Source organism: Bufo bufo, chromosome 1, assembly GCF_905171765.1.
Source record: "Bufo bufo chromosome 1, aBufBuf1.1, whole genome shotgun sequence".
NCBI classification, from domain to species: Eukaryota; Metazoa; Chordata; class Amphibia; order Anura; family Bufonidae; genus Bufo; species Bufo bufo.
Genome location: NC_053389.1, coordinates 370196404 through 370222895, shown reverse-complemented (window position 1 = coordinate 370222895; position 26492 = coordinate 370196404). Strand labels below are relative to the sequence as shown.

Sequence of the window (26492 nt, the reverse complement as noted above, 5' to 3'; positions counted from 1 at the left end):
TGAAATACATTATGTATCTTCCAAACCCGTGGAAGATCAAGACCGAAGGCAACAGGATTGATGACTGACAAGATTTTATAAGGCCCAATAAACTTGGGACCCAATTCTCAGGAGGGAACCTTCAGTTTAATATTTCTTGTGGACAACCACACCAGATCACCCACATTCAGGTCCGGACCAGGCACACGTCTCTTATCAGCCACACGCTTATACTTCTCACTCATCCTTCTAGGATTACTCTGAATCTTTTGCCAAATGGTAGACAAAGACGAGGAAAATCTCTCCTCCTCAGGTAACCCAGAAAGAGCCCCTCCCGAGAATGTCCCAAACTGCGGATGGAACCCATATGCACCAAAGAATGGTGACTTATCAGAAGATTCCTGACGACGGCTGTTCAGAGCAAACTCAGCAAGAGGGAGAAATGAACACCAATCCTCCTGGTTCTCTGCCACAAAACAGCGCAAATATGTCTCCAGATTCTAATTGAGGCGCGCAGTCTGACCATTCGACTGCGGGTGAAAAGCAGAAGAGAAGGACAGCCAAACCCCCAGGCGAGAACAGAAAGCCTTCCAGAATCTGGACACAAACTGCGTGCCTCTATCGGAAACAATATCAGAGGGAATGCCATGCAATTTAACAATATGGTCGACAAAAGCTTGCGCCAACGTTTTAGCATTGGGTAAACCAGGGAAAGGTACGAAATGAGCCATCTTGCTAAAACGGTCCACCACCACCAGGATCACCGACTTCCCTGAGGAACGAGGAAGATCCGTGATAAAGTCCATGGACAGGTGTGTCCAAGGACGGGAAGGTATGGGTAACGGGAGAAGGGAACCTGAAGGCCGTGAACGAGGGACCTTAGCGCGAGCGCACGTCTCACAAGCGGCCACAAAACCCTCCACCGACTTACGAAGAGCCGGCCATCAAAATCTCCGAGCAATGAGATCTACCGTGGCTCTACTCCCGAGATGACCAGCAAGAACAGTATCATGATGCTCCTTGAAGAGTTTGTGACGTAGCTCAGGAGGCACAAACAACTTCCCAGAAGGACAATGGGCAGGTGCCTCAGTCTGGGCAGCCTGGACCTCGGCCTCCAAATCAGGATATAGAGCAGAAACAACTACCCCCTCCGCCAAAATGGGACCCGAGTCCTCAGAGTTTCCTCCTCCCGGAAAACAGCGAGGGAGAGCATCAGCCTTCACATTTTTGATCCCAGGGCGGAATGTAACGACAAAATTGAATCTGGAGAAGAACAGAGACCATCTGGCCTGTCTCGGATTCATACGCCTGGCCGACTCCAAGTATGCCAGATTCTTATGGTTGGTAAAAACGGTGATAGGGTGCCTGGCCCCCTCCAACCAATGGCGCCATTCCTCGAAAGCCAACTTGATGGCCAACAACTCCCTATCTCCCACATCATAGTTTTTCTCTGCCGGGGAGAGTTTTTTAGAGAAAAAGGCACAGGGTCGCCATTTGGCAGGAGAAGGGCCCTGGGACAAAACCGCACCCACACCCACCTCGGAAGCATCCACCTCAACAATAAAAGGTAAGGAAACATCGGGATGCACCAAGACGGGAGCAGAAGCAAAACTCTCTTTAATCTTAGAAAAAGCTGCAAGCGCCTCCTCCGACCAAGAGGAAAAATCTGCCCCCTTTTTTGTCATGTCAGTGAGGGGTTTAACAACAGAGGAATAATTCAAAATGAACTTTCTGTAATAGTTCGCAAAACCCAGAAAGTGCATCAATGCCTTCTGATTCTCAGGAAGCTCCCACTCAAGTACAGCACGGACCTTCTCCGGATCCATGCGAAAACCAGAAGCAGAGAGGAGAAAACCCAGAAATTGAATCTCCAATACCATAAAAAGACATTTCTCCAGCTTGGCGTACAATTTATTTTCCCGCAGAATCTGCAGAACCTGAAAAAGATGATCCTGATGGGTCTGAACATCAGGGGAAAAAATCTAAATATCATCAAGATACACCAATACAAATTTCCCCATTAAATGGTAGAAAATACTGTTAACAAAATGCTGAAAGACGGCCGGAGCATTCATCAGGCCGAAAGGCATAACGAGATTCTCGAAATGCCCGTTAGGGGTATTAAAGGCCGTTTTCCATTCATCCCCCTCTCTGACCAGGTTGTACGCGCCTCTCAAATCCAATTTGGAAAAAACCTTGGCCCCAACAATTTGGTTGAAGAGGTCCGGGATCAGAGGAAGGGGATAGGGATCGCGAATCGTGATACGGTTCAGCTCCCTAAAATCTAGGCAAGGTCTCAGAGAGCCATCTTTTTTTTAACAAAAAAAAAACAGCGGCAACAGGTGATTTTGAGGGACGAATATGCCCCTTATCGAGACTCTCGGAGATATAGGTTTGCATTGCGATTCTTTCCGGTTGTGAGAGATTGTAGAGGCGAGCTTTTGGCAGCTTGGCGCCGGGAATGAGGTTAATGGGACAGTCAAACTCCCGGTGAGGAGCTAGCTCCTGAACACTGCTCTCGGAAAACACGTCCGAGAAATCAGAGAGAAATGATGGCACAGTTTTAGTAGACACCTCTGCAAAAGTCGCTGTGAGACAATTCTCTCTACAAAAGTCACTCCACTCATTTATTTGCCTTCCTTGCCAATCAATAGTGGTTTTATGTCTAGTGAGCCAGGGTAACCCCAAAACTAGAGGAGAAGGCAATCCGTTAAGGACAAAACAAGATATATCCTCCACATGAGTGTCACCTACAGCTAACCGGATATTGTGAACAATGCCCTTCAGAGATCTCTGTGAGAGTGGAGCAGAGTCAATAGCAAAAACAGGTATATCCTTTTCTAATGTGCAAACCTGAAAACCATGCATGGCTACAAATTGAGTGTCAATAAGATTGACGGCCGCTCCACTATCAACAAAAATCTCACAAGAAATGACTTTGCTCTCTAGCGCCACCCTGGCAGACAGGAGAAAACGGGAACTGCAGGTCAGAGGAAAAGCATCAATTCCTACATCAACTTTGCCCAAAGTAGCAGATGAAGCAGAGTTTGATGATTTACCTTTTGAGGTTTTTCTCTTATTATCGCTCTTAGTACAGTTCAAGAATCTCCTAGACGGACAAACATTTGCCAAATGACCTATGCCCCCACAACAAAAGCACACCATACTCTGAGGACTAAATCCTCTTTTATCAGGGGCAAGTCGACCTAGCTGCATGGGCTCCTCCTCAGAGGGGACTGAGACAGGATGAGGCCCCTGCACACTGAATGAGTCCGCACCACTGCCCCTAGACTGACAATGGCTGGACAGAGAGGTCTCATTTCTTTCTCTTAGACGCCTGTCAAGGCGTACCGCCAATGACATGGCAGACTCTAAGGACGTTGGTCTCTCATGGAAAGCAAAAGCATCTTTCAATCTCTCTGAGAGACCATGACAGAACTGACTCCGGAGTGCAGCATCATTCCAACCTGAATCAGCTGCCCATCTCCGAAATTCAGAACAATAAAGCTCCGCAGACAGTTTGCTCTGGCATCAAAAACGTAAGTTAGATTCGGCCAGAGCAACACGATCCGGGTCATCATATATCTGCCCCAGGGCCACAAAAAATCCTTCCACGGATCGAAGGGAGGGATCCCCTGATGGCAGCGAAAAAGCCCAAGTCTGAGCATTACCCCTGAGCAGGGAGATGACAATCCTCACCCTCTGCTCCTGATTACCAGAGGAATGGGGACACAAGCAAAAATGGAGTTTGCATGCCTCTCTGAAGCGAACAAAACTCTCACTGCCCCCGGAGAACGTTTCCGGAAGTGAGACCTTTGGCTCGCAACAGACTCCATGGGCCGGAGCAGAGCCCAATGCTTGAAGCTGAGTCATAGATTGACGGAGATCCGCTACCTCCAAAGAGAGACCCTGCATGCGGTCAACCAGGCCAGAAAGCGGATCCATGTAAAAAAAAGACGGTTTTGGTGGATTATAATGTCACTGCTGTATGTGAGCAACAAGAGCATGCACAGAAAATAAAGCTGCTGACCGGACCCAAACTAGGGAGGATAAAGGGTGACCCCTGTCAGACCCTCAAAGCTCTCCCTATGCTGCTAAGCCCATGCCCGGATCCAAATGGTGGAACGAGGCATGCCCGCGTACCTAAGACTTATGACCACTGTAACCCCTACAATAGTGGAAGGGGCACGGCCACCGGTGCCCTGCTCAGTATATGGAGGGAACCGTGGTCGCCTCGGATCCAGTCAGAAAACACACAGATACACTACAATGTCTGCACACTTAGCTGAAGGAGCTGCAGCCGCAGTAAAGACGGATCCAAAGACAGGCTGGCAATATCCGGAGTACTTGCTGCAGCAGAACACAGGTCCAGTGAAAGGATAGCATACAAGGGAAGATACTCAAGCAAGAGCTACAACTCAAATGAGAAATATAATCCACAGCCTACAAAAGGAGGAGGGGTGATTTAAAGGCAGGGAAATCAAACGCAGGAGGAACAGCTGGGAGGAAGGAAACAAAGTAAAGAGCTCATCACAGGGGCGGAGAAACAGAGCAGTGAGAACTCCTCCAAGCTCTAGTAGTGACATTATCACAGGGGTGGAGAAACAGAGCGGTGAGAACGTCTCAAAGCTCTGGTAGTGACAGCAACACTGGCCATCAATGCTTTTAATACTGGGGAGGGAGGGAGGGAGGGAGGGGGGGCCGCACTGCCACCAATGCTTTTAATACTGGGGAGGGAGGGGGGGCCGCACTGGCCACCAATGCTTTTAATACTGGGGAGGGAGGGGGGGGGGGGCGCACTGGCCACCAATGCTTTTAATACTTGGGAGGGAGGGGCCGCACTGGCTACCAATGCTTTTAATACTGGGGAGAGAGGGGGGTCTGGCCCCTGCTGCCTGGCAGCACCCGATCAGGGGGCTGAGATCCGCACAATTAACCCCTCAGGTGCAGCACCTGAGGGGTTAATTGTGCGGATCACATCCCCCTGTAAGAGATCGGGTGCTGCCAGGCAGCAGGGGGCAGTTATGTACACAGTTCTTAGTATATTCTAACTTGAAGCGTCCCCATCACTATGGGAATGCCTCTGTGTTAGAATATACTATTTTTTTAACCCCTCGCCCATGTGAACTCAGCCTTAATGTAATGTCCACATCTAAATATTGGAATGGCTTAGGTTTCAGAGTGTATATACTGTACAGTATATCTACTGTATTTATGTATAAAATATATATATATATATATATATATATATACACACACACACTCAGAAAGATACCATGGGTAAATAAAATAAAAAGAATAAAACAGAGTTTGCCCTTCCCACCTCTATTACTGGTTTGGTGTTACACATTTGGTGTGTTACCCTCCCCCAGCTAAAGAAAGTACTATATGCACTACGTTTTTTTTTTCTTTGAGAACAATAGATGATAATTGTGCGGGTTGGGATTAGTCACAGCAGTTGTGAGTCCAATGGTTTGAAGCACTCTTTCTTTTTGTTAGGAGCTGTAGCTATGCTCATGCTAAGCACAGTTACAGGACTAACTACAGTACAATGAACTAAATGTACATTCATATATTTATGTATCGATCACAATTCTGATTCAGTACATCTAGAATATTAGACTATATATAGACTGTATACAAAGCTCCATTATGTCTTTACATCTGTGATACAAGTGGATTCGTTTTGGATAACACCTGGTGATACATTGCACCGGATTTTTTGCGGCCTACTGCATACAGATATATAATGGAGCGGTGTATACAGATATATAATGAAGTGTTGTATACAGATATGTAATGGAGCAGTGTACAGTATACAGATATATAATGTAGTGGATACAGAGTGTAATTATTAGCTATGTTCCTATAGTGGCTGAATGTTAGTACAGTATCGAAAAACAATATGTACAGTATGGATACATTTGTATTTAGCAAAGCCTTTTGACTATTTCCTCCTTGCCGCCAGCCCCCCCCGCCCCCCCCCCCCCGACCCCCCCCCCTTTCTGCCAGGACAATTCCCACACCTATTCTTGCTATTCTTAATGTTGGATCTCTTTCTCCACAATTGTGCAATGGAAACCCAATATGAATTATTATGTTAATACTGACACCATTAAAACTAATAATATTGTTACATGAAAAACAAAAATAAATAAATAAATACTACTCCATATTATAGCCTAAACTGTGCCTTTTTAGACTGGGTTAATGCGGTAATAGCAATCACTATTGTGCCGTAATAATCTATCTATCTATCTCATATCTATCTTTCTACATATCAATCTGTCGACCTAATTAATGCAGTATCATCGCAGGATCATAGTGGCAGTAGTATATTAATAAATCAAAACAGCTGCAGCACTGGGTAAGTATTAAAATACACCAAAAGTTAACAGGCAAAAATAGACCAATATATACAGCGTTGCTGCTATATTGATTTATTATATATAAATATATTTATATATATTTATATTATATATAAATTTACTGATAGTATATGAAAGGATTTGGACCTTTCTGGACCTCTATGACAACCTTGGTTTGAGACACTGACGTCAGGAGAGATGTTTCTCAGTTGCTAATAACAGACACACACAAGTATCACTGAGAAACACTCTAATTTTATTATGCTATAGCTTGGCCTTATATAGGCAGTAGAAAAGTTTGCATAACAGCGTTAAACCAATCATAAAGATAAACATTGGTGCTCACACACATACTACCGGAACATCCTTTTATGGTGTGTAATACGTCACATATAAGAATGCATGCAGTTGTGCCGAATGACCCTGAATGAGACAGAATATTTGTTCTAGTTCTAGGATATTCCCAGAATCTGTCCTGAGACAGATAAGTGAACCTAACTCACAGCGGGGGGGATGTAATACAGTGCATGGGTGAGATATTATAACAATTTTGTACATGTAAGAGAAGACAAGATGGAGTCACATTTCTCTTCAATATAATTAGTATAATATTGTATAATTATTTATTCCATGATCCATATGAGGTATGGTGATTTAGATATAGTGTATTGTACAGTATAATGGACATATAGAGATATAGATAGATAACCTGTGTATTATTAAATAATTATACAATATTACACTAATTATACTATATGTAAATTTATATATAATATAAAGATATATAATATATATATATAAATATATTTATATATAATAAATCAATATAGCAGCAACGCTGTATATATTGGTCTATTTTTGACTGTAAACTTTTGGTGCATTTTAAAACGTACCCAGCGCTGCAGCTGTATTGATTTATTTATTTATTTTTGTCTTTCATGTAACAATATTATTTGTTTTAATGGTGTCAGTGTTAACATCATAATTCATATTAGGTTTCCATTGCACAATTGTGAAGAAAGAGATCCAACATTAAGAATAGCATTATACACTTAAAGGATAAAAAAAAAACGATGAATGCAATAATATAGATTGTGTATCTGACATACTTAAAGAAAACTATCTTATTACTTGAAATTGGGACATTCTCTAATAACTTTCTTATTCCCTAAACACTGAAGATGCAAATCGCGATTCATATGCTAATGCCGCCCTTCATTATCACATGTTTGGCTATTTGTGAACAAGTGAGGGAGTCTGTTTAACACTATACAGGGAGTGCAGAATTATTAGGCAAATGAGTATTTTGACCACATCATCCTCTTTATGCATGTTGTCTTACTCCAAGCTGTATAGGCTCGAAAGCCTACTACCAATTAAGCATATTAGGTGATGTGCATCTCTGTAATGAGAAGGGGTGTGGTGTAATGACATCAACACCCTATATTAGGTGTGCATAATTATTAGGCAACTTCCTTTCCTTTGGCAAAATGGGTCAAAAGAAGGACTTGACAGGCTCAGAAAAGTCAAAAATAGTGAGATATCTTGCAGAGGGATGCAGCACTCTTAAAATTGCAAAGCTTCTGAAGCGTGATCATCGAACAATCAAGCGTTTCATTTAAAATAGTCAACAGGGTCGCAAGAAGCGTGTGGAAAAACTAAGGCGCAAAATAACTGCCCATGAACTGAGAAAAGTCAAGCGTGCAGCTGCCAAGATGCCACTTGCCACCAGTTTGGCCATATTTCAGAGCTGCAACATCACTGGAGTGCCCAAAAGCACAAGGTGTGCAATACTCAGAGACATGGCCAAGGTAAGAAAGGCTGAAAGACGACCACCACTGAACAAGACACACAAGCTGAAACGTCAAGACTGGGCCAAGAAATATCTCAAGACTGATTTTTCTAAGGTTTTATGGACTGATGAAATGAGAGTGAGTCTTGATGGGCCGGATGGATGGGCCCGTGGCTGGATTGGTAAAGGGCAGAGAGCTCCAGTCCGACTCAGACGCCAGCAAGGTGGAGGTGGAGTACTGGTTTGGGCTGGTATCATCAAAGATGAGCTTGTGGGGCCTTTTCGGGTTGAGGATGGAGTCAAGCTCAACTCCCAGTCCTACTGCCAGTTTCTGGAAGACACCTTCTTCAAGCAGTGGTACAGGAAGAAGTCTGCATCCTTCAAGAAAAACATGATTTTCATGCAGGACAATGCTCCATCACACGCGTCCAAGTACTCCACAGCGTGGCTGGCAAGAAAGGGTATAAAAGAAGAAAATCTAATGACATGGCCTCCTTGTTCACCTGATCTGAACCCCATTGAGAACCTGTTGTCCATCATCAAATGTGAGATTTACAAGGAGGGAAAACAGTACACCTCTCTGAACAGTGTCTGGGAGGCTGTGGTTGCTGCTGCACGCAATGTTGATGGTGAACAGATCAAAACACTGACAGAATCCATGGATGGCAGGCTTTTGAGTGTCCTTGCAAAGAAAGGTGGCTATATTGGTCACTGATTTGTTTTTGTTTTGTTTTTGAATGTCAGAAATGTTGAGATGTTATATTGGTTTCACTGGTAAAAATAAATAATTGAAATGGGTATATATTAGTTTTTTGTTAAGTTGCCTAATAATTATGCACAGTAATAGTCACCTGCACACACAGATATCCCCCTAAAATAGCTAAAACTAAAAACAAACTAAAAACTACTTCCAAAAATATTCAGCTTTGATATTAATGAGTTTTTTGGGTTCATTGAGAACATGGTTGTTGTTCAATAATAAAATTAATCCTCAAAAATACAACTTGCCTAATAATTCTGCACTCCCTGTATGGTGTTACTTTACATATATGGTGTCTATTTTTTTATTCTAATGTTGGCACTATCGCTATGGACAAAACACATTAAATAAGAAAGTACTGTGCCTACCGTTACTGTAACTCTGTGTGGGGAGGAGGATAAGGTGTGCCTTGCCGTGTGTACAGTACAGTACAATATGTTCAGCTTATTTATAAGGACCAGGCTGCAGGAGATGTGTGTATTATCCTGATATAGCGATACTGGCATTTAGGCAAAAGGGGGCATAGATAGAAATATCACTACTGGGGATGATGAAATTAGATATCAGGTATATAGCTATATACTGTATATCTAGTGTTCCATATAGGGTCAGTAGTGTATGCTATTTATTTATAGGGCGTCTCAGCCTACCCTGATATTAACAAATCACTGTTAGGGCTCATTCAGACGGCCGTATGCTGTCCGCAAAAATACTGAATGCTATCCGTTTTTTTGCGGATCCGCAAAAAAAATGAAACATGTCCTATACTTGTCCGTGAAAATCAGGACATGGCCCCATTGAAGTCTATGGGTCCGCAAAAATACTGAATGCTATCCGTTTTTTTGCAGATCCGTTTTTTTGCGGATCCGCAAAAAAACGGATAGCATTCAGTATTTTTGCGGACAGCATACGGCCGTCTGAATGAGCCCTTAGGGGAATAAAAAACGTGCACAAGGACAATCCATAAATTAAAAAGAAGACATGAATGACAAAAGGCTGTGTGTATGTACAGTATGTCTTTAGATCTGTGACTGTACAAGTGGATTGGATTTTGATAACACCAGGTGTTCTCGGGATCGCGGACTCACTGAAAGTAAAGTGTCCCTCTTTTATTGTAATGTTGGCACTATCACTATGGACAAAACAGATTAAATAAGATAGCTATTGTCCTGATTTTAGTTAATAAACACGTACTCCACCAGAAGCGCAGTGAAAGGCACCAGCAGTGAAAGGCACCAGCAGTGAAACGGTCTCCAGCAGGAAAATAACCTGCACTTTACCTGCACTACTGACTGTAGTTCCATGCGCCATCTGGTGTTCACAAACCAACATTGCACCCTGAATTTTCTCAATGACTATTTACGCGATTCGGGTTTGCTAATTGAATTGGAAATCGCTTTGCGCTGCCGCGATTCTGAAGGGAGCGCTAGCGATGCTATATCTGTAGATATCCCATGTTGAAGTCCCCAAAAATACATTTTTTTTTTCTTTAATAGGATATACTATAATAAATAATATGTTATTAACCCGTAGGATACCAGCGATGTACATGTATGTCGCTGGAAACACGGTCACAAATCCCAGCACCGTACAGGTACAGCACTCTGATCGGGTGGCCACAGGATCTACTCCCTCCCGATCAGCTGCAGGGGTCCGGCAGTCACTGATAATTGGACCCCTGCTGTATGCACTGGCATTGGTGAAAACAATAATCCTGGCTCATTAACTCTTGCACTGCCGCGGGAGGGGGGGAGGTGTGTGCAGAGCACAGGGGGTGTTACAGAGCATTGCTCAGAATATTCAGCCCCACCTCTGAGTGCTCGAATTGTTTATTTGCATATGAATAAAAACACAGATATCTCTGCAGCTATTTATCATACATAAGCAGCCCTACAAGGAAGTATGTATGGTCTAATAGGGTTGATTCTGGTGACAGAGCCTCTTTAACCTCTTACGAACACAGGGCGTACCTGTATGTATTTCTGATCAACGCTGCGCGGCGGGCGGTGATCGGAACGGTGTGCCTGCTGAAATCATTCAGAAGGCACCCTGTGACAATGCCGAGAGGGGTCCTGTGTGACTAGGACTGTTGACGTCACTGTGCCGCCCCTGCTTCTCAATCTTGTGTTATAAAATATTAATAGCCTGAAAGGGGTTTTGAACCCATGAACACTATATGCAACGCAAGTGTCTTACCACTGAGCTATAACTTTAGACACCAAATGTGGTGATCAGAGTGAGAACTTGGTCCATATATAATGCTTGCATCTATTTTATTAAGTGCATTATTATCATTTTTCTGTAAAGAAATTTTTTTAATCAATGTGGCCAGGGACATCGGTAAATTTATCTATCATATTGTGCAGGACGTTTTTATCTTAGTTTTTTCTGTGATTTTTCTGTTTATGTGGTATATGCTTGAGGGAGTGGCACCTTCATAATGCTTGCATCTATTTTATTAAGTGCAATATTATCTTTTCTCTATAATTATTATTTTTTAAACACAAAATGGCGGACATGTTACCTCTGTGATAGAGGGCTGTCAGAATGCAGCATGTCCAGGCCTTGATGCGAGAGATGCTGCATTCTGCTGTTGCGGGCGCTGGCAGAGGAATTTCCACCCACAGCGAAACAGGTGCGGTTGCCAATCCTACCACGCCTGCAAGAAGATTGCGGTTTGAAGATGTGTTGGTCACTTCAGATATGAGATCATTCTTGCAGCCAACCCATCGACAGTCACCCTCCAGATTCAGCCTCAGGGAATGCCTAGACCGACAGGTGTCCGACTACATCGGGTTACTAGCCAATGTGGACGCTATGAGAAGCGAGGAACCCCTGGACTACTGGGTGTGCAAGCTTGACCTGTGGCCAGAGCTGGCATAATTTGCCATGGAACTCTTGGCTTGCCCCTCATCGAGTGTGTTGTCCGAAAGGACATTCAGCGCAGCATGGGGGATCGGGACCAATAAGTGCACTCGCCTAGCTCACGACAGTGTGGACTACCTCACATTTCTAAAAATGAATGAGGCATGGATCTCGGAGGAATTCAACACCTGTGACGACCACCTTTAATTGAATTTCCTCATGTCAGCCAACGCATATCCGCCACCACCTAGAACAAAAAATGGTCCCTGTCTTATGTAAATACAGCGGCATAAAAGGAATTTTCTGTCTGGTGAATGCCTAAAGTTTGGGGCCTGTACTCCACTGACCTGCAGTAAAATTGTTTTACAATGACTTGATCTTTTCTGTGTGGTGAATGCCTAATGTTTGGGGCCTGTACTCCACTGGCCTGCAGTAAAATTGATATCCAATGACTGTATAATATAGCTCCAGCCAAATAATAACTCTGTCCGTTGAGTGACTAATGTTTGGGGCTTTTACTCCACTTTCCTGCAGTAAAATTGTTATCCAATGACCGTCTAATATACCTTTAGCCACATAATCACTTGATCTTTTGTGTCCGGTGAATGCCTAATGTTTGGGGCCTGTACTCCACTGACCTGCAGTAAAATTGTTATCCAAAGACCATCTAATATACCTCCAGCCACATAATCACTTTATCTTTTTTGTACGGTGAATGCCTAATTGTTGGGGCTTCTGAGGAATTAAACACCTGTGACGACCACGTGTTATCGAAATTCACCTATTCTCATTTGAGGTTTATTCAAGAGGGGGGATTTCGTTAGCCATGTTTTTAATCCAATTTTATATTTTTTGTTCTTTTAAACATATGTATTTGACATGTATTTGTACTGACCTACAATAAAATTGTTATCCAATGACCGTCTAATATACCTCCAGCCACATAATCACTTGATCTTTTCTGTCCGGTGAATGCCTAATATTTGGGGCCTGTGATCCACTTGCCCGCAGTATAATTGATATCCAATGACCGTCTAATATACCTCCAGCCACATAATTACTTGATCTTTTCTGTCCGGTGAATGCATAATTTTTTGGCCCTGTAATCTAACTGGCCAACAGTAGAATTGTTATACGGTGACCGCCTAATGTACCTTCAGGCACATAATCACTTGTTCTTTTCTGTACGGTGAATGCCTAATGTTTGGGGCCTGTACTCCACTGGCCTGCAGTAAAATTGTTATCCAATGAACGTCTAATATACCTCCAGCCACATAATCACTTGTTCTTTTCTGTACGGTGAATGCCTAATGTTTGGGGCCTGTACTCCAGTGGGCTACAGTATAATTTTTATCCATTGACCGCATAATGTACCTTGAGCCACATAATCACTTGTTCTTTTATGTCAGACGAATGCCTAATTTTTAGGGCCCATACTCCCGTGGCCTAAAATATAAATTTTCTAGGCTCCAGCAGGGCACCTTTTTTTTAGAATCTCCCTTTAAGACGCATAAAAATAGCCCATGATTAAAATACATATTTTTGTGGAAATTTTTGTCATTGATTCCCCTCTAGTATGTCACTGTTCATGTTGTGGGACTATTTGTGCACTTCTAGTAAGTATTTGGTGCCTGCAAATCTGACCTGAAGGTTTTTCAGGTTTGCCTGCCATTAAAGTGAATGGGGCCCTCCGCAAACTTGCGGTTCGCAAACATTTTATTACGTTTGCGAACCGTCCCGGCTGATGTTCGTCCATCACTACACCCGAGCATCCCGAGGTGTTCTACTCGAGCACCCGAGCACTTTGGTGCTCGACCAACACTAGTGCACATATCTGCACGTACTGACTGAATGGTATGTCCCATTTAACGTTGGAGTCTCCAAATTGGGAACATAGCCTGAGCTTGCCCTTTACGCCTTGGAGGTGCTTGCCTGCTGTTTAGTATGGCAGGGGGGGGGTGATCACGGACAGCTAACGTGGACAAGCTCACGTTCATTACAATGAACCGGGCATGGATCCCACAGGACTTGTCGGTACCTTGGGCAGATTAGAGACGTATACCGGCTGCACCCAGCCATTGTTATACTCTAGAGCAGTTTGTGTGTTCTCTTTGCTATTTCCCAATGTTTTGGGGCATCCACAAAACAAAAAGTACAAACCAAAAAAAAAAAAAAAAAAAAAAATTTTTTGTTGATATTTGGCTACCTCTTCCGCCTCTTTCGTCTGCACCATCACGGCCACCTCCTCTACTCGGACCTCTACCTCCTGGCTCAATAATATGATTTGTTATATTGCCAGAGTAGAGAAGTATACCGACCACACCCCCAAAAATGGCTATAGGTCACATATAAAATTAACAGACAAATAAAAATAAATAAATAAGCAACAACACAGTGTTGGCTTCCTCTTCTGCCTCCTCTGCCTCTTCCACCTACACTGCCACGTACGCAGCTTCCCCAACTTCCTACTCCTCCTACTTCCTACTCCATTTTTTAAAATGTATTTTATGTAATTTTAAGTCATTGTCCTATCCACATTTGTTTGCCGTTTTACTGCTCTTACCCCAGATTTTGGTTCCTTTTGCTGCTCTCTAGCCCTTTCTATGACTTTTTTTACAGCCATTTTTCAGCGCCAAAGTTCTGGTCCCCATTGACTTCAATGGGGTTCGGTGTTTGAGATCAGGTTTGGGTCAAGTTCAGTACCCGAACCAAACTTAAACCAAACCCGTCGAACCAGAGGATCCACTGGTCCACTCATCACTAATTAAGACTAAGCACATGTTCATTTATCTCTTAGCAGTTTTAACATATATTTCCAAGATGTACCTTCTTCACAAATGTCTCCTTTAAATCCTGCAGAACATACACAATTTCCTTCTATGCAAGATCCATGGGTGCTGCAGGTAGGATCTATGCATTGACTGCTGGGTACATCACATTCTGCTCCTTTCCAGCCACTGTAGCAGATGCAGGTGCCCTTTGAGTATTGCCCATTGCCACTGCATAAAACGGGGCATGCAGCTAAAAATACATGATGGAAAGAAAGAGATATAAGTTAAGATGCAATATAAGTTAATCAAGCAATACAGTTGTGGTTTCAGATAGGCTATATATTGATTCATCTCAATGCGCTGTGACCTCTTTATAAATATAATTAATTTGTGTAATGTAAATTCCAACATTGTTTGATTTTGGCAACAATACCCAGGTTATGTATTGAACATGACAATCACTAGCGCACAGAGTTTCTGCGATAGCTCATGTACAACATAATACTATAATATATTTCTAAAGGAAATGAGAAACAGAAAAGACTTCACGTATAAAGAAAAGAAAAGCTTTATTACAGCACAAAAAGGGTGACTCAGAAGGTAACTTAACATCAAAACTAGGGGGGCATTTATCAAACTGATGTAAAGTAGGACTAGATTAGTTGCCCATAGCAAGCAATCAGATTCCACCTTTCATTTTGGACAGATCCTTTGGAAAATGAAAGGAGAAATCTGTTTGGTATGGGCAACTAAGCCAGTTCTACCTTACACCAGTTTGATAAATTACCTCCTAGGACCATATCCCTGGGTTTAAAAAGGTCAATGAAAAACTAATATCCTGAAATTTCATTTGCTGTATTTCGCTCTCTTTCACTCCCCATATAAATATTCACATAACCGACTAAGGCTACTCTAACACCGGAGTTTCTATTTTCCGGTATTGGGATCCGTCATAGGGTCTCAATACCGGAAAAAAAACTCTTCAGTTTTGTCCCCAATTATTGTCAATGGGGACAAAACGTAATAGAACAGAACAGAATGCTCCAAAATGCATTCCGTTATGTTTGGTTGCATTCCCATACTGGAGAGCAAACCGCAGCATACTGCAGTTTTCTTTGCATCATGGGATGTGGAGCAAGACGGATCCGTCATGACCCGCAATGCAAGTCAATGCGGATGGATCAATTTTCTCTGACACAATAGAAAACGTATCCGTCCTCCATTGACTTTCAGTGGAGTTCATGATAGTTCCGTCCTTGCTATGTTAAAGATCGTACAACCAGATCTTTGAAACATTGTTGCTGAACCCTGCCGGATCCAGAAAAAACGTTAATGTGAAATTAGCCTAACTACTACACAGCATTCAAAAGTTTTAATGATGTAACAAGGCAGAATTGAATTCTAACCTATGCCATGTGTGCTATGGATAGCCTTATGGCCTATTTTCATGAACACACTATATATATGGTATACTCGGTTTAGAGTGCAAGTATAAAAATAAGTAACAAGGTGACACAAGTGGAATTAGTTTAGCACTATACTTATCAAAGGGAATCTGTCACCCCAATTTTGGACTATTATGTACAGTAATACAAAGTAGTACTGCAGATCAGACCAGATTACAATTTTTTATTTTCGTACTGCCCTCGCTTCTCCCGCTGTTAGTCCTCAGAAGTTTACTAAAATTCACAATCTGGACTGCCATGCTGTTCTAGCATAATGGAGAGGACTAATATGTGTATATATATATATATATATATATATATATATATATATATATTGTAAGAAGGTACAAGGAATCATCGTGGATGATAGGTAGTGTCACCGAGGTTCCTGGCCTCGGTGGAGTAAGAGAAGTTTTTTATGTGTCAGTAGCAGTTGCTGTTTGACACCTTAATACTTAGTATGGCTGATCCTGGATGGCTCTTACTGGGAGTAGTCAAAGTGCTGGGTGGGTGACTACTCCCCATGTTTCAGGCCGGGTTTTGCCAGGCCTAAAAACCAGCAGGCACTGCCAGGTGAGGGGGATTACCTCAGTCTGACAGTGGAGCTCAGGAGGTGTGTGTGCTGGGATGTGAGGCTTGTGCCGTGCTTGAGGGCTGAGAACCATCTGTAAGGGAAATGGGCCCCCTTAAAGCCTGCTATGGACTGCTGGAGGCAGAACTGCCTACAAGGTGATTTTTTGCTATGTGGACTTTCCATTGTGTGTGAACTAACACCAAGACTGCAAAGTCACGTTTTGTTTTGCTTTATGTGTGAATAAACACGGAAGTTTGATTTAAAGGGAACCTGTCACCGGGATTTTGTGTATAGAGCTGAGGACATGGGTTGCTAGATGGCCGCTAGCAAATCCGCAATACCCAGTCCCCATAGCTCTGTGTGCTTTTATTGTGCAAAAAACGATTTGATACATATGCAAATTAACCTGAGATGAGTCCTGTCCCTGACTCATCTCAGGTACAGGTCTCCTCTCAGATTAATTTGCATATCTATCAAATCGTTTTTTTTACACAATAAAAGCACAGAGAGCTATGGGGACTGGGTATTGCGGATGTGCTAGCGGTCATCTAGCAACCCATGCCCTCAGCTCTATACACAAAATCCCGGTGACATGTTTCCTTTAAGAACTGGTAATTTGCATCTGTACTGCGTCCGCATACCCTGTCTACCAGAGCAAATCCCCAAAATATATTATATATATATATATATATATATATATATATATATATATATATATATTGTGAGGTAGTGACGAGGATCATGGCTGCTAGGGGAGAGTCATGGTAGGAGTTTCCATGTCTTCCCCGTCAGTCATCAATTCTGAGGCAGCACCAGGTGTCAATCAGTCTGGGATAAGAGCCCAGCCCAGACTGTCAGTCAAGGGAGAGATTCTTTGTGCAACAGAGTCCTGCTGGAGGCTCTGTAAGAGTGGTCTCAGCCGGGCTGGCTGAGGGGCCACGGGGCCAGGTGCTAGCCGGGACATTGGGGGACGCCATGATGCCTGGGAGCAAGGGTCACGAGGTCAGAGTCGGCAGGACTGCTAGACCCCATACCCCCAAAGGAACTGGACTGACTTTGTTACAGCCTGGAAGTGAGCTGGACTATTGGCTGGAAAAGCCGCATGTGATGACAGTGTGTGAACGGTACTTTAGGTGAGTCAGGGATGACTGTGTTTAGGTAGAGCCCAGACCGGCAAGGTGTTTATTTATTATTGTTTTGTTCTATTTTTGCTGGGGTGCCACAATAAATGCATTGTTTGAACCTTGAACCTGGTGTCCTGAAGATAATTGTGAGAATGACCCCCGAAACAAGAGCTTATCCCTCACTATATATATATATATATATAGATAGCAGTACTCTAATGTAAAGTCCAGGTGCTAAAACCTCAGAATCTCGGACAGTAGATCCCCAATGTGTCGAAAAAAGTGACGAGGCAGCACTCTGGGATGCTGGAAAAAACGGATCCCTTTATTTCACCAAATGCAACATTTCAACTGCTCAATGCAGTCTTTGTCAAGCAGTGACTACAAGTGCTTCTCACATTTAAATATAGTGTCATAACATGATTTTAAATCAATGGAAAGTACATAATTATTATTCAGGATTAGAGTTGAGCGAACACCTGGATGTTCGGGTTCGAGAAGTTCGGCCAAACTTCCCGGAAATGTTCGGGTTCGGGATCCGAACCCGATCCGAACTTCGTCCCGAACCCGAACCCCATTGGAGTCAATGGGGACCCGAACTTTTGGGCACTAAAAAGGCTGTAAAACAGCCCAGGAAAGAGCTAGAGGGCTGCAAAAGGCAGCAACATGTAGGTAAATCCCCTGCAAACAAATGTGGATAGGGAAATGAATTAAAATAAAAATAAAAAAAATAAAAATGAACCAATATCAATTGGACAGAGGTCCCATAGCAGAGAATCTGGCTTCACGTCACCCACCACTGGAAGAGGCCACTGTCACACATTTAGGCCCAGGCACCCAGGGAGAGGAGAGAGGTCCCGTAACAGAGAATCTGGCCTTATGTCAGCGCAGAATCTGTCTTCATGTCATAGCAGAGAATCAGGCTTCACGTCACCCACCACTGGAACAGGCCACTGTCACACATTTAGGCCCAGGCACCCAGGCAAAGGAGAGAGGTCCCGTAACAGAGAATCTGGCCTTCTGTCAGCGCAGAATCTGTATTCATGTCATAGCAGAGAATCAGGCTTCACTTCACCCACCACTGGAACAGGCCACTGTCACACATTTAGGCCCAGGCACCCAGGCAGAGGAGAGAGGTCCCGTAACAGAGAATCTGGCCTTATGTCAGCGCAGAATCTGTCTTCATGTCATAGCAGAGAATCAGGCTTCACGTCACCCACCACTGGAACAGGCCACTGTCACACATTTAGGCCCAGGCACCCAGGCAGAGGAGAGAGGTCCCGTAACAGAGAATCTGGCCTTATGTCAGCGCAGAATCTGTATTCATGTCATAGCAGAGAATCAGGCTTCACGTCACCCACCACTGGAACAGGCCACTGTCACACATTTAGGCCCAGGCAGAGGAGAGAGGTCCCGTAACAGAGAATCTGGCCTTATGTCAGCGCAGAATCTGTATTCATGTCATAGCATAGAATCAGGCTTCACATCACCCACCACTGGAACAGGCCACTGTCACACATTTAGGCCCCGGCACCCAGACAGAGGAGAGCGGTCCCGTAACAGAGAATCTGGCCTTATGTCAGCGCAGAATCTGTCTTCATGTCATCGCAGAGAATCAGGCTTCACGTCACCCACCACTGGAACAGGCCACTGTCACACATTTAGGCCCAGGCACCCAGGCAGAGGAGAGAGGTCCCGTAACAGAGAATCTGGCCTTATGTCAGCGCAGAATCTGTATTCATGTCATAGCAGAGAATCAGGCTTCACGTCACCCACCACTGGAACAGGCCACTGTCACACATTTAGGCCCAGGCACCCAGGCAGAGGAGAGAGGTCCCGTAACAGAGAATCTGGCCTTATGTTAGCACAGAATCTGTCTTCATGTCATAGCAGAGAATCAGGCTTCACGTCACCCACCACTGGAACAGGCCACTGTCACACATTTAGGCCCAGGCACCCAGGCAGAGGAGAGAGGTCCAGTAACAGAGAATCTGGCCTTATGTCAGCGCAGAATCTGTATTCATGTCATAGCAGAGAATCAGGCTTCACATCACCCACCACTGGAACAGGCCACTGTCACACATTTAGGCCCAGGCACCCAGGCAGAGGAGAGAGGTCCCGTAACAGAGAATCTGGCCTTATGTCAGCGCAGAATCTGTATTCATGTCATAGCAGAGAATCAGGCTTCACGTCACCCACCACTGGAACAGGCCACTGTCACACATTTAGGCCCCGGCACCCAGACAGAGGAGAGCGGTCCCGTAACAGAGAATCTGGCCTTATGTCAGCGCAGAATCTGTCTTCATGTCATAGCAGAGAATCAGGCTTCACATCACCCACCACTGGAACAGGCCACTGTCACACATTTAGGCCCAGGCACCCAGGCAGAGGATAGAGGTCCCGAAACAGAGAATCTGGCCTTATGTCAGCGCAGAATCTGTATTCATGTCATAGCAGAGAATCAGGCTTCACGTCACCCACCACTGGAACACGCCACTGTCACACATTTAGGCCCAGGCACCCAGGCAGAGGAGAGAGGTCCCGTAACAGAGAATCTGGCCTTATGTCAGCGCAGAATCTGTCTTCATGTCATAGCAGAGAATCAGGCTTCACCTCACCCACCACTGGAACAGGCCACTGTCACACATTTAGGCCCCGGCACCCAGACAGAGGAGAAGTTCATTCAACTTTGGGTTGCCCCGCAATATAATGGTAAAATGAAATTAAAAATAGTATTGAATGAGGAAGTGCCCTGGAGTAGAATAATATATTGTTAAGGGGAGGTAGTTAATATCTAATCTGCACAAGGGATGGACAGGTCCTGTGGGATCCATGCCTGGTTCATTTTTATGAACGTCAGCTTGTCCACATTGGCTGTAGACAGGCGGCTGCGTTTGTCTGTAATGACGCCCCCTGCCGTGCTGAATACATGTTCAGACAAAACGCTGGCCGCCGGGCAGGCCAGCACCTCCAAGACATAAAAGGCTAGCTCTGGCCACGTGGACAATTTGGAGACCCAGAAGTTGAATGGGGCCGAACCATCAGTCAGTACGTGGAGGGGTGTGCACAGGTACTGTTCCACGATGTTAGTGAAATGTTGCCTCCTGCTAACACGTTCCGTATCAGGTGGTGGTGCAGTTAGCTGTGGCGTGGTGACAAAACTTTTGCACATCTCTGCCATGCTAACCCTGCCCTCAGAGGAGCTGGCCGTGACACAGCTGTATTGGCGACCTCTTGCTCCTCCTCTGCCTTCGCCTTGGGCTTCCACTGGTTCCCCTGTGACATTTGGGAATGCTCTCAGTAGCGCGTCTACCAACGTGCGCTTGTACTCGCGCATCTTCCTATCACGCTCCAGTGTAGGAAGTAAGGTGGGCACATTGTCTTTGTACCGGGGATCCAGCAGGGTGGCAACCCAGTATTCCGCACACGTTAAAATGTGGGCAACTCTGCTGTCGTTGCGCAGGCACTGCAGCATGTAGTCGCTCATGTGTGCCAGGCTGCCCAGAGGTAAGGACAAGCTGTCCTCTGTGGGAGGCGTATCGTCATCGTCCTGTGTTTCCCCCCAGCCACGCACCAGTGATGGGCCCGAGCTGCTTTGGGTGCCACCCCGCTGTGAACATGCTTCATCCTCATCCTCCTCCACCTCCTCCTCGTCCTCCTCGTCCTCCAGTAGTGGGCCCTGTCTGGCCACATTTGTACCTGGCCTCTGCTGTTGCAAAAAACCTCCCTCTGAGTCACTTTGAAGAGACTGGCCTGAAAGTGCTAAAAATGACCCCTCTTCCTCCTCTTCCTCCTGGGCCACCTCCTCTTCCATCATCGCCCTAAGTGTTTTCTCAAGGAGACATAGAAGTGGTATTGTAACTCTGATAACGGCGTCATCGCCACTGGCCATGTTGGTGGAGTACTCGAAACAGCGCAACAGGGCACACAGGTCTCGCATGGAGGCCCAGTCATTGGTGGTGAAGTGTGTCTGATCCGCAGTGCGACTGACCCGTGCGTGCTGCATCTGAAACTCCACTATGGCCTGCTGCTGCTCGCACAGTCTGTCCAGCATATGCAAGGTGGAGTTCCACCTGGTGGGTACGTCGCATATGAGGCGGTGAGCGGGAAGGCCGAAGTTACGCTGTAGCGCAGACAGGCGAGCAGCGGCAGGGTGTGAACGCCGGAAGCGCGAACAGACGGCCCGCACTTTATGCAGCAGTTCTGACATGTCGGGGTAGTTGTGAATGAACTTCTGCACCACCAAATTCAGCACATGCGCCGGGCAAGGGATGTGCGTCAAACCGGCTAGTCCCAGAGCTGCAACGAGATTTTGCCCATTATCGCACACCACCAGGCCGGGCTTGAGGCTCACCGGCAGCAACCACTCGTCGGTCTGTTGTTCTATACCCCGCCACAACTCCTGTGCGGTGTGGGGCCTGTCCCCCAAACATATGAGTTTCAGAATGGCCTGCTGACGTTTACCCCGTGCTGTGCTGAAGTTGGTGGTGAAGGTGTGTGGCTGACTGGATGAGCAGGTGGAAGAAGAGGAGGAGGAAGCTGAGTAGGAGGAGGAGGAGACAGGAGGCAAAGAATGTTGCCCTGCGATCCTTGGCGGCGGAAGGACGTGCGCCAAATAGCTCTCCGCCTGGGGCCCAGCCGCCACTACATTTACCCAGTGTGCAGTTAGGGAGATATAGCGTCCCTGGCCGTGCTTACTGGTCCACGTATCTGTGGTTAGGTGGACCTTGCCACAGATGGCGTTGCGCAGTGCACACTTGATTTTATCAGACACTTGTTTGTGCAGGGAAGGCACGGCTCTCTTGGAGAAGTAGTGGCGGCTGGGAACAACATACTGTGGGACAGCAAGTGACATGAGCTGTTTGAAGCTGTGTGTGTCCACCAGCCTAAATGACAGCATTTCATAGGCCAGTAGTTTAGAAATGCTGGCATTCAGGGCCAGGGATCGAGGGTGGCTAGGTGGGAATTTATGCTTTCTCTCAAATGTTTGTGAGATGGAGAGCTGAACGCTGCCGTGTGACATGGTTGAGATGCTTGGTGACGCAGGTGGTGGTGTTGGTGGTACATCCCATGTTTGCTGGGCGGCAGGTGCCAACGTTCCTCCAGAGGCGGAGGAAGAGGCCGAGGCGGCGGCAGCAGCAGAAGAGGCCGAGGCAGCAGCAGCAGAAGAGGTAGCAGGGGGAGCCTGAGTGACTTCTTTGTTTTTAAGGTGTTTACTCCACTGCAGTTCATGCTTTGCATGCAGGTGCCTGGTCATGCAGGTTGTGCTAAGGTTCAGAACGTTAATGCCTCGCTTCAGGCTCTGATGGCACAGCCTGCAAACCACTCGGGTCTTGTCGTCAGCACATTGTTTGAAGAAGTGCCATGCCAGGGAACTCCTTGAAGCTGCCTTTGGGGTGCTCGGTCCCAGATGGCGGCGGTCAGTAGCCAGCGGAGTCTCTTGGCGGCGGGTGTTCTGATTTTGCCCACTGCTCCCTCTTTTGCTACGCTGTTGGCTCGGTCTCACCACTGCCTCTTCCTCCGAACTGTGAAAGTCAGTGGCACGACCTTCATTCCATGTGGGGTCTAGGACCTCATCGTCCCCTGCATCGTCTTCCACCCAGTCTTGATCCCTGACCTCCTGTTCAGTCTGCACACTGCAGAAAGACGCAGCAGTTGGCACCTGTGTTTCGTCATCATCAGAGACGTGCTGAGGTGGTATTCCCATGTCCTCATCATCAGGAAAAATAAGTGGTTGTGCGTTAGTGCATTCTATCTCTTCCACCCCTGGGGAAGGGCTAGGTGGATGCCCTTGGGAAACCCTGGCAGCAGAGTCTTCAAACAGCATAAGAGACTGCTGCATAACTTGAGGCTCAGACAGTTTCCCTGATATGCATGGGGGTGATGTGACAGACCGATGGGCTTGGTTTTCATGCGCCATCTGTGCGCTTTCTGCAGAAGACTGGGTGGGAGATAATGTGAACGTGCTGGATCCACTGTCGGCCACCCAATTGACTAATGCCTGCACCTGTTTAGGCCTTACCATCCTTAGAACGGCATTGGGCCCCACCAAATATCGCTGTAAATTCTGCTGGCTACTGGGACCTGAGGTAGTTGGTTCACTAGGACGTGTGGCTGTGGCAGAACGGCCACGTCCTCTCCCAGCACCAGAGGGTCCACTAACACCACCACGACCATGTCCACGTCCGCGTCCCTTATTAGATGTTTTCCTCATTGTTCCCGTTTACCACAATTTTGAGAATGGCAAATTTGGGAATGGTTTTTCAACCCAGAAAAAAAAGTGTGCTTTTACGGTCACTACAAATAACTTGACCAGCTAAAACAGTACAGATTTGGTTAAATAGAGATGTGAGGCCTGTTTTTTTTTGCGCTGTGTGACAGGTATAGGTTTAATCACAGAATCAGATTTCTATCAGCACGCTAGCGTGTGTCTTAGGTTTTTCTGAATGACACTATCACTAGCTTCAATGTAAGATATTCTTTTTGGGATAGATTTCAAGTAGGCCTCCAATACCAGAAACTAGTTATTTTGAGAATGGCAAATTTGGGAATGGTTTTTCAACCCAGAAAAAAAAGTGTGCTTTTACTGTCACTACAAATAACTTGACCAGCTAAAACAGTAGAGATTTGGTTAAATAGAGATGTGAGGCCTGTTTTTTTTTGCGCTGTGTGACAGGTATAGGTTTAATCACAGAATCAGACTTCTATCTGCACGCTAGCGTGTGTCTTAGGTTTTTCTGAATGACACTATCACTAGCTTCAATGTAAGATATTCTTTTTGGGATAGATTTCAAGTAGGCCTCAAATACCAGAAACTAGTTATTTTGAGAATGGCAAATTTGGGAATGGTTTTTCAACCCAGAAAAAAAAGTGTGCTTTTACAGTCACTACAAATAACTTGACCAGCTAAAACAGTACAGATTTGGTTAAATAGAGATGTAAGGCCTGTTTTTTTTTGCGCTGTGTGACAGGTATAGGTTTAATCACAGAATCAGATTTCTATCAGCACGCTAGCGTGTGTCTTAGGTTTTTCTGAATGACACTATCACTAGCTTCAATGTAAGATATTCTTTTTGGGATAGATTTCAAGTAGGCCTCAAATACCAGAAACTAGTTATTTTGAGAATGGCAAATTTGGGAATGGTTTTTCAACCCAGAAAAAAAAGTGTGCTTTTACGGTCACTACAAATAACTTGACCAGCTAAAACAGTACAGATTTGGTTGAATAGAATTGTCAGGTCTATTTTTTAGGCGCTGGGTGACAGGCTCAACTTGCCCCTGATGTAATATATGGCCAAAAAATAACCACACTGTTGATGGTTAAATGCACTTGGGTGACACAGGCTCAGCCTGCACCAGATGTAGTATATGGCCAAAAAATAATCAGACTGTCGATGGTTAAATGCACTTCGGTGACACAGGCTCAGCCTGCAGCTGATGTAGGCTATAGCACAAAATAACCACACTATCGATGGTTAAATACACTTGGTGATAGCCTGTGCTGGCGCACCACAAGTCACAAAATGGCCGCCGATCACCCCAGAAAAAAAGTGATCTAAAAATGCTCTGGGCAGCCTCAAAAAAGTGAGCAAGTCAATAATAGCACTTCAATGATCTACAGCTGCAGATCGATCACAGAATGAAGTCTTTTGGAGGAGTTAATCTGCCTAATCTCGCCCTAACGTCGCAGCTGCAACCTCTCCCTACACTTGTATCAGCAGAGTGACGTGCAGCGCTACGTGACTCCAGCTTAAATAGAGGCTGGGTTACATGCTGCACTGGCCAATCACAGCCATGCCAATAGTAGGCATGGCTGTGATGGCCTCTTGGGGCAAGTAGTATGACGCTTGTTGATTGGCTGCTTTGCAGCCTTTCAAAAAGCGCCAAGAAAGCGCCGAACACCGAACCCGGACTTTTACGAAAATGTTCGGGTTCGGGTCCGTGTCACGGACACCCCAAAATTCGGTACGAACCCGAACTATACAGTTCGGGTTCGCTCATCCCTATTCAGGATTAATCATTTGATCATATCTGGTGTTGTGTATATGTGCCAAACACAAAATATAAAATACAAAAATGATATACATGATTGTGTCAATAATCATAATAGTGTGCACCTGTGTGATTCTATTAAAATAAATAGTTTCGGCATAACATGGATATACTGTATTCAATATGTGAGAGAGAATCTAAATCGCACATCCTCATTACTATGCTTTTGATATAACAACTGTTTTAAATTTCAGCATGATAAAACATGGCTATACAGCACTATTATCAATCTATTGCTATGCACTATTAGGAGGCATTAGTATACAGTTTGATCAAAGAGCAAAGGCCCACTTACCACGACAAGGTTGCCTCTTCAAGTGGTAAGTGGGCCTATGCTCTTTGATCAAACTGTATACTAATAGCCTCCTAATAGTGCATAGCAATAGATTGATAATAGTGCTGTAGCCATGTTTTATCATGCTGTAATTTAAAACTGTTGTTATATCAAAAGCATAGTAATGAGGATGTGCGATTTAGATTCTCTCTCACATATTGAATACATTGTATAGACTACTCTTTTTCCCTCCTCTGGATCAGCACTCCTCCCCATTCGGTTCAGGTGCTTTTAATTAGCAGAAGTCTGCAAAGGGTTTATAAATTCCTACCACTTCTCAGTTGGTGTTCCTGAGAGGCTGTGAACAGGTGAGCTCTTTGCACCTGTTCACATTATGCGGTGCTGGACGGTGGCCGTCGCTGCTTTTGTGCTGTGCTGGTGGAGTGATGGGGCCAAGGGCCTAGGTGGCTTTGCCGCACAGTGAGGGC

General features: G+C 45.0%; 1 protein-coding gene across 1 annotated transcript in view; it reads right to left on the bottom strand.

Moving 5' to 3' along the window:
* TENM2 (teneurin transmembrane protein 2) overlaps nt 1-26492 on the bottom strand; it is a 3383593-nt gene that overhangs the window by 1306030 nt on the left and 2051071 nt on the right. The window contains exon 10 of the mRNA XM_040404927.1: nt 14591-14785. Coding sequence (XP_040260861.1) covers nt 14591-14785 — 195 coding nt within the window. The remainder of the gene's footprint in view (nt 1-14590; nt 14786-26492) is intronic.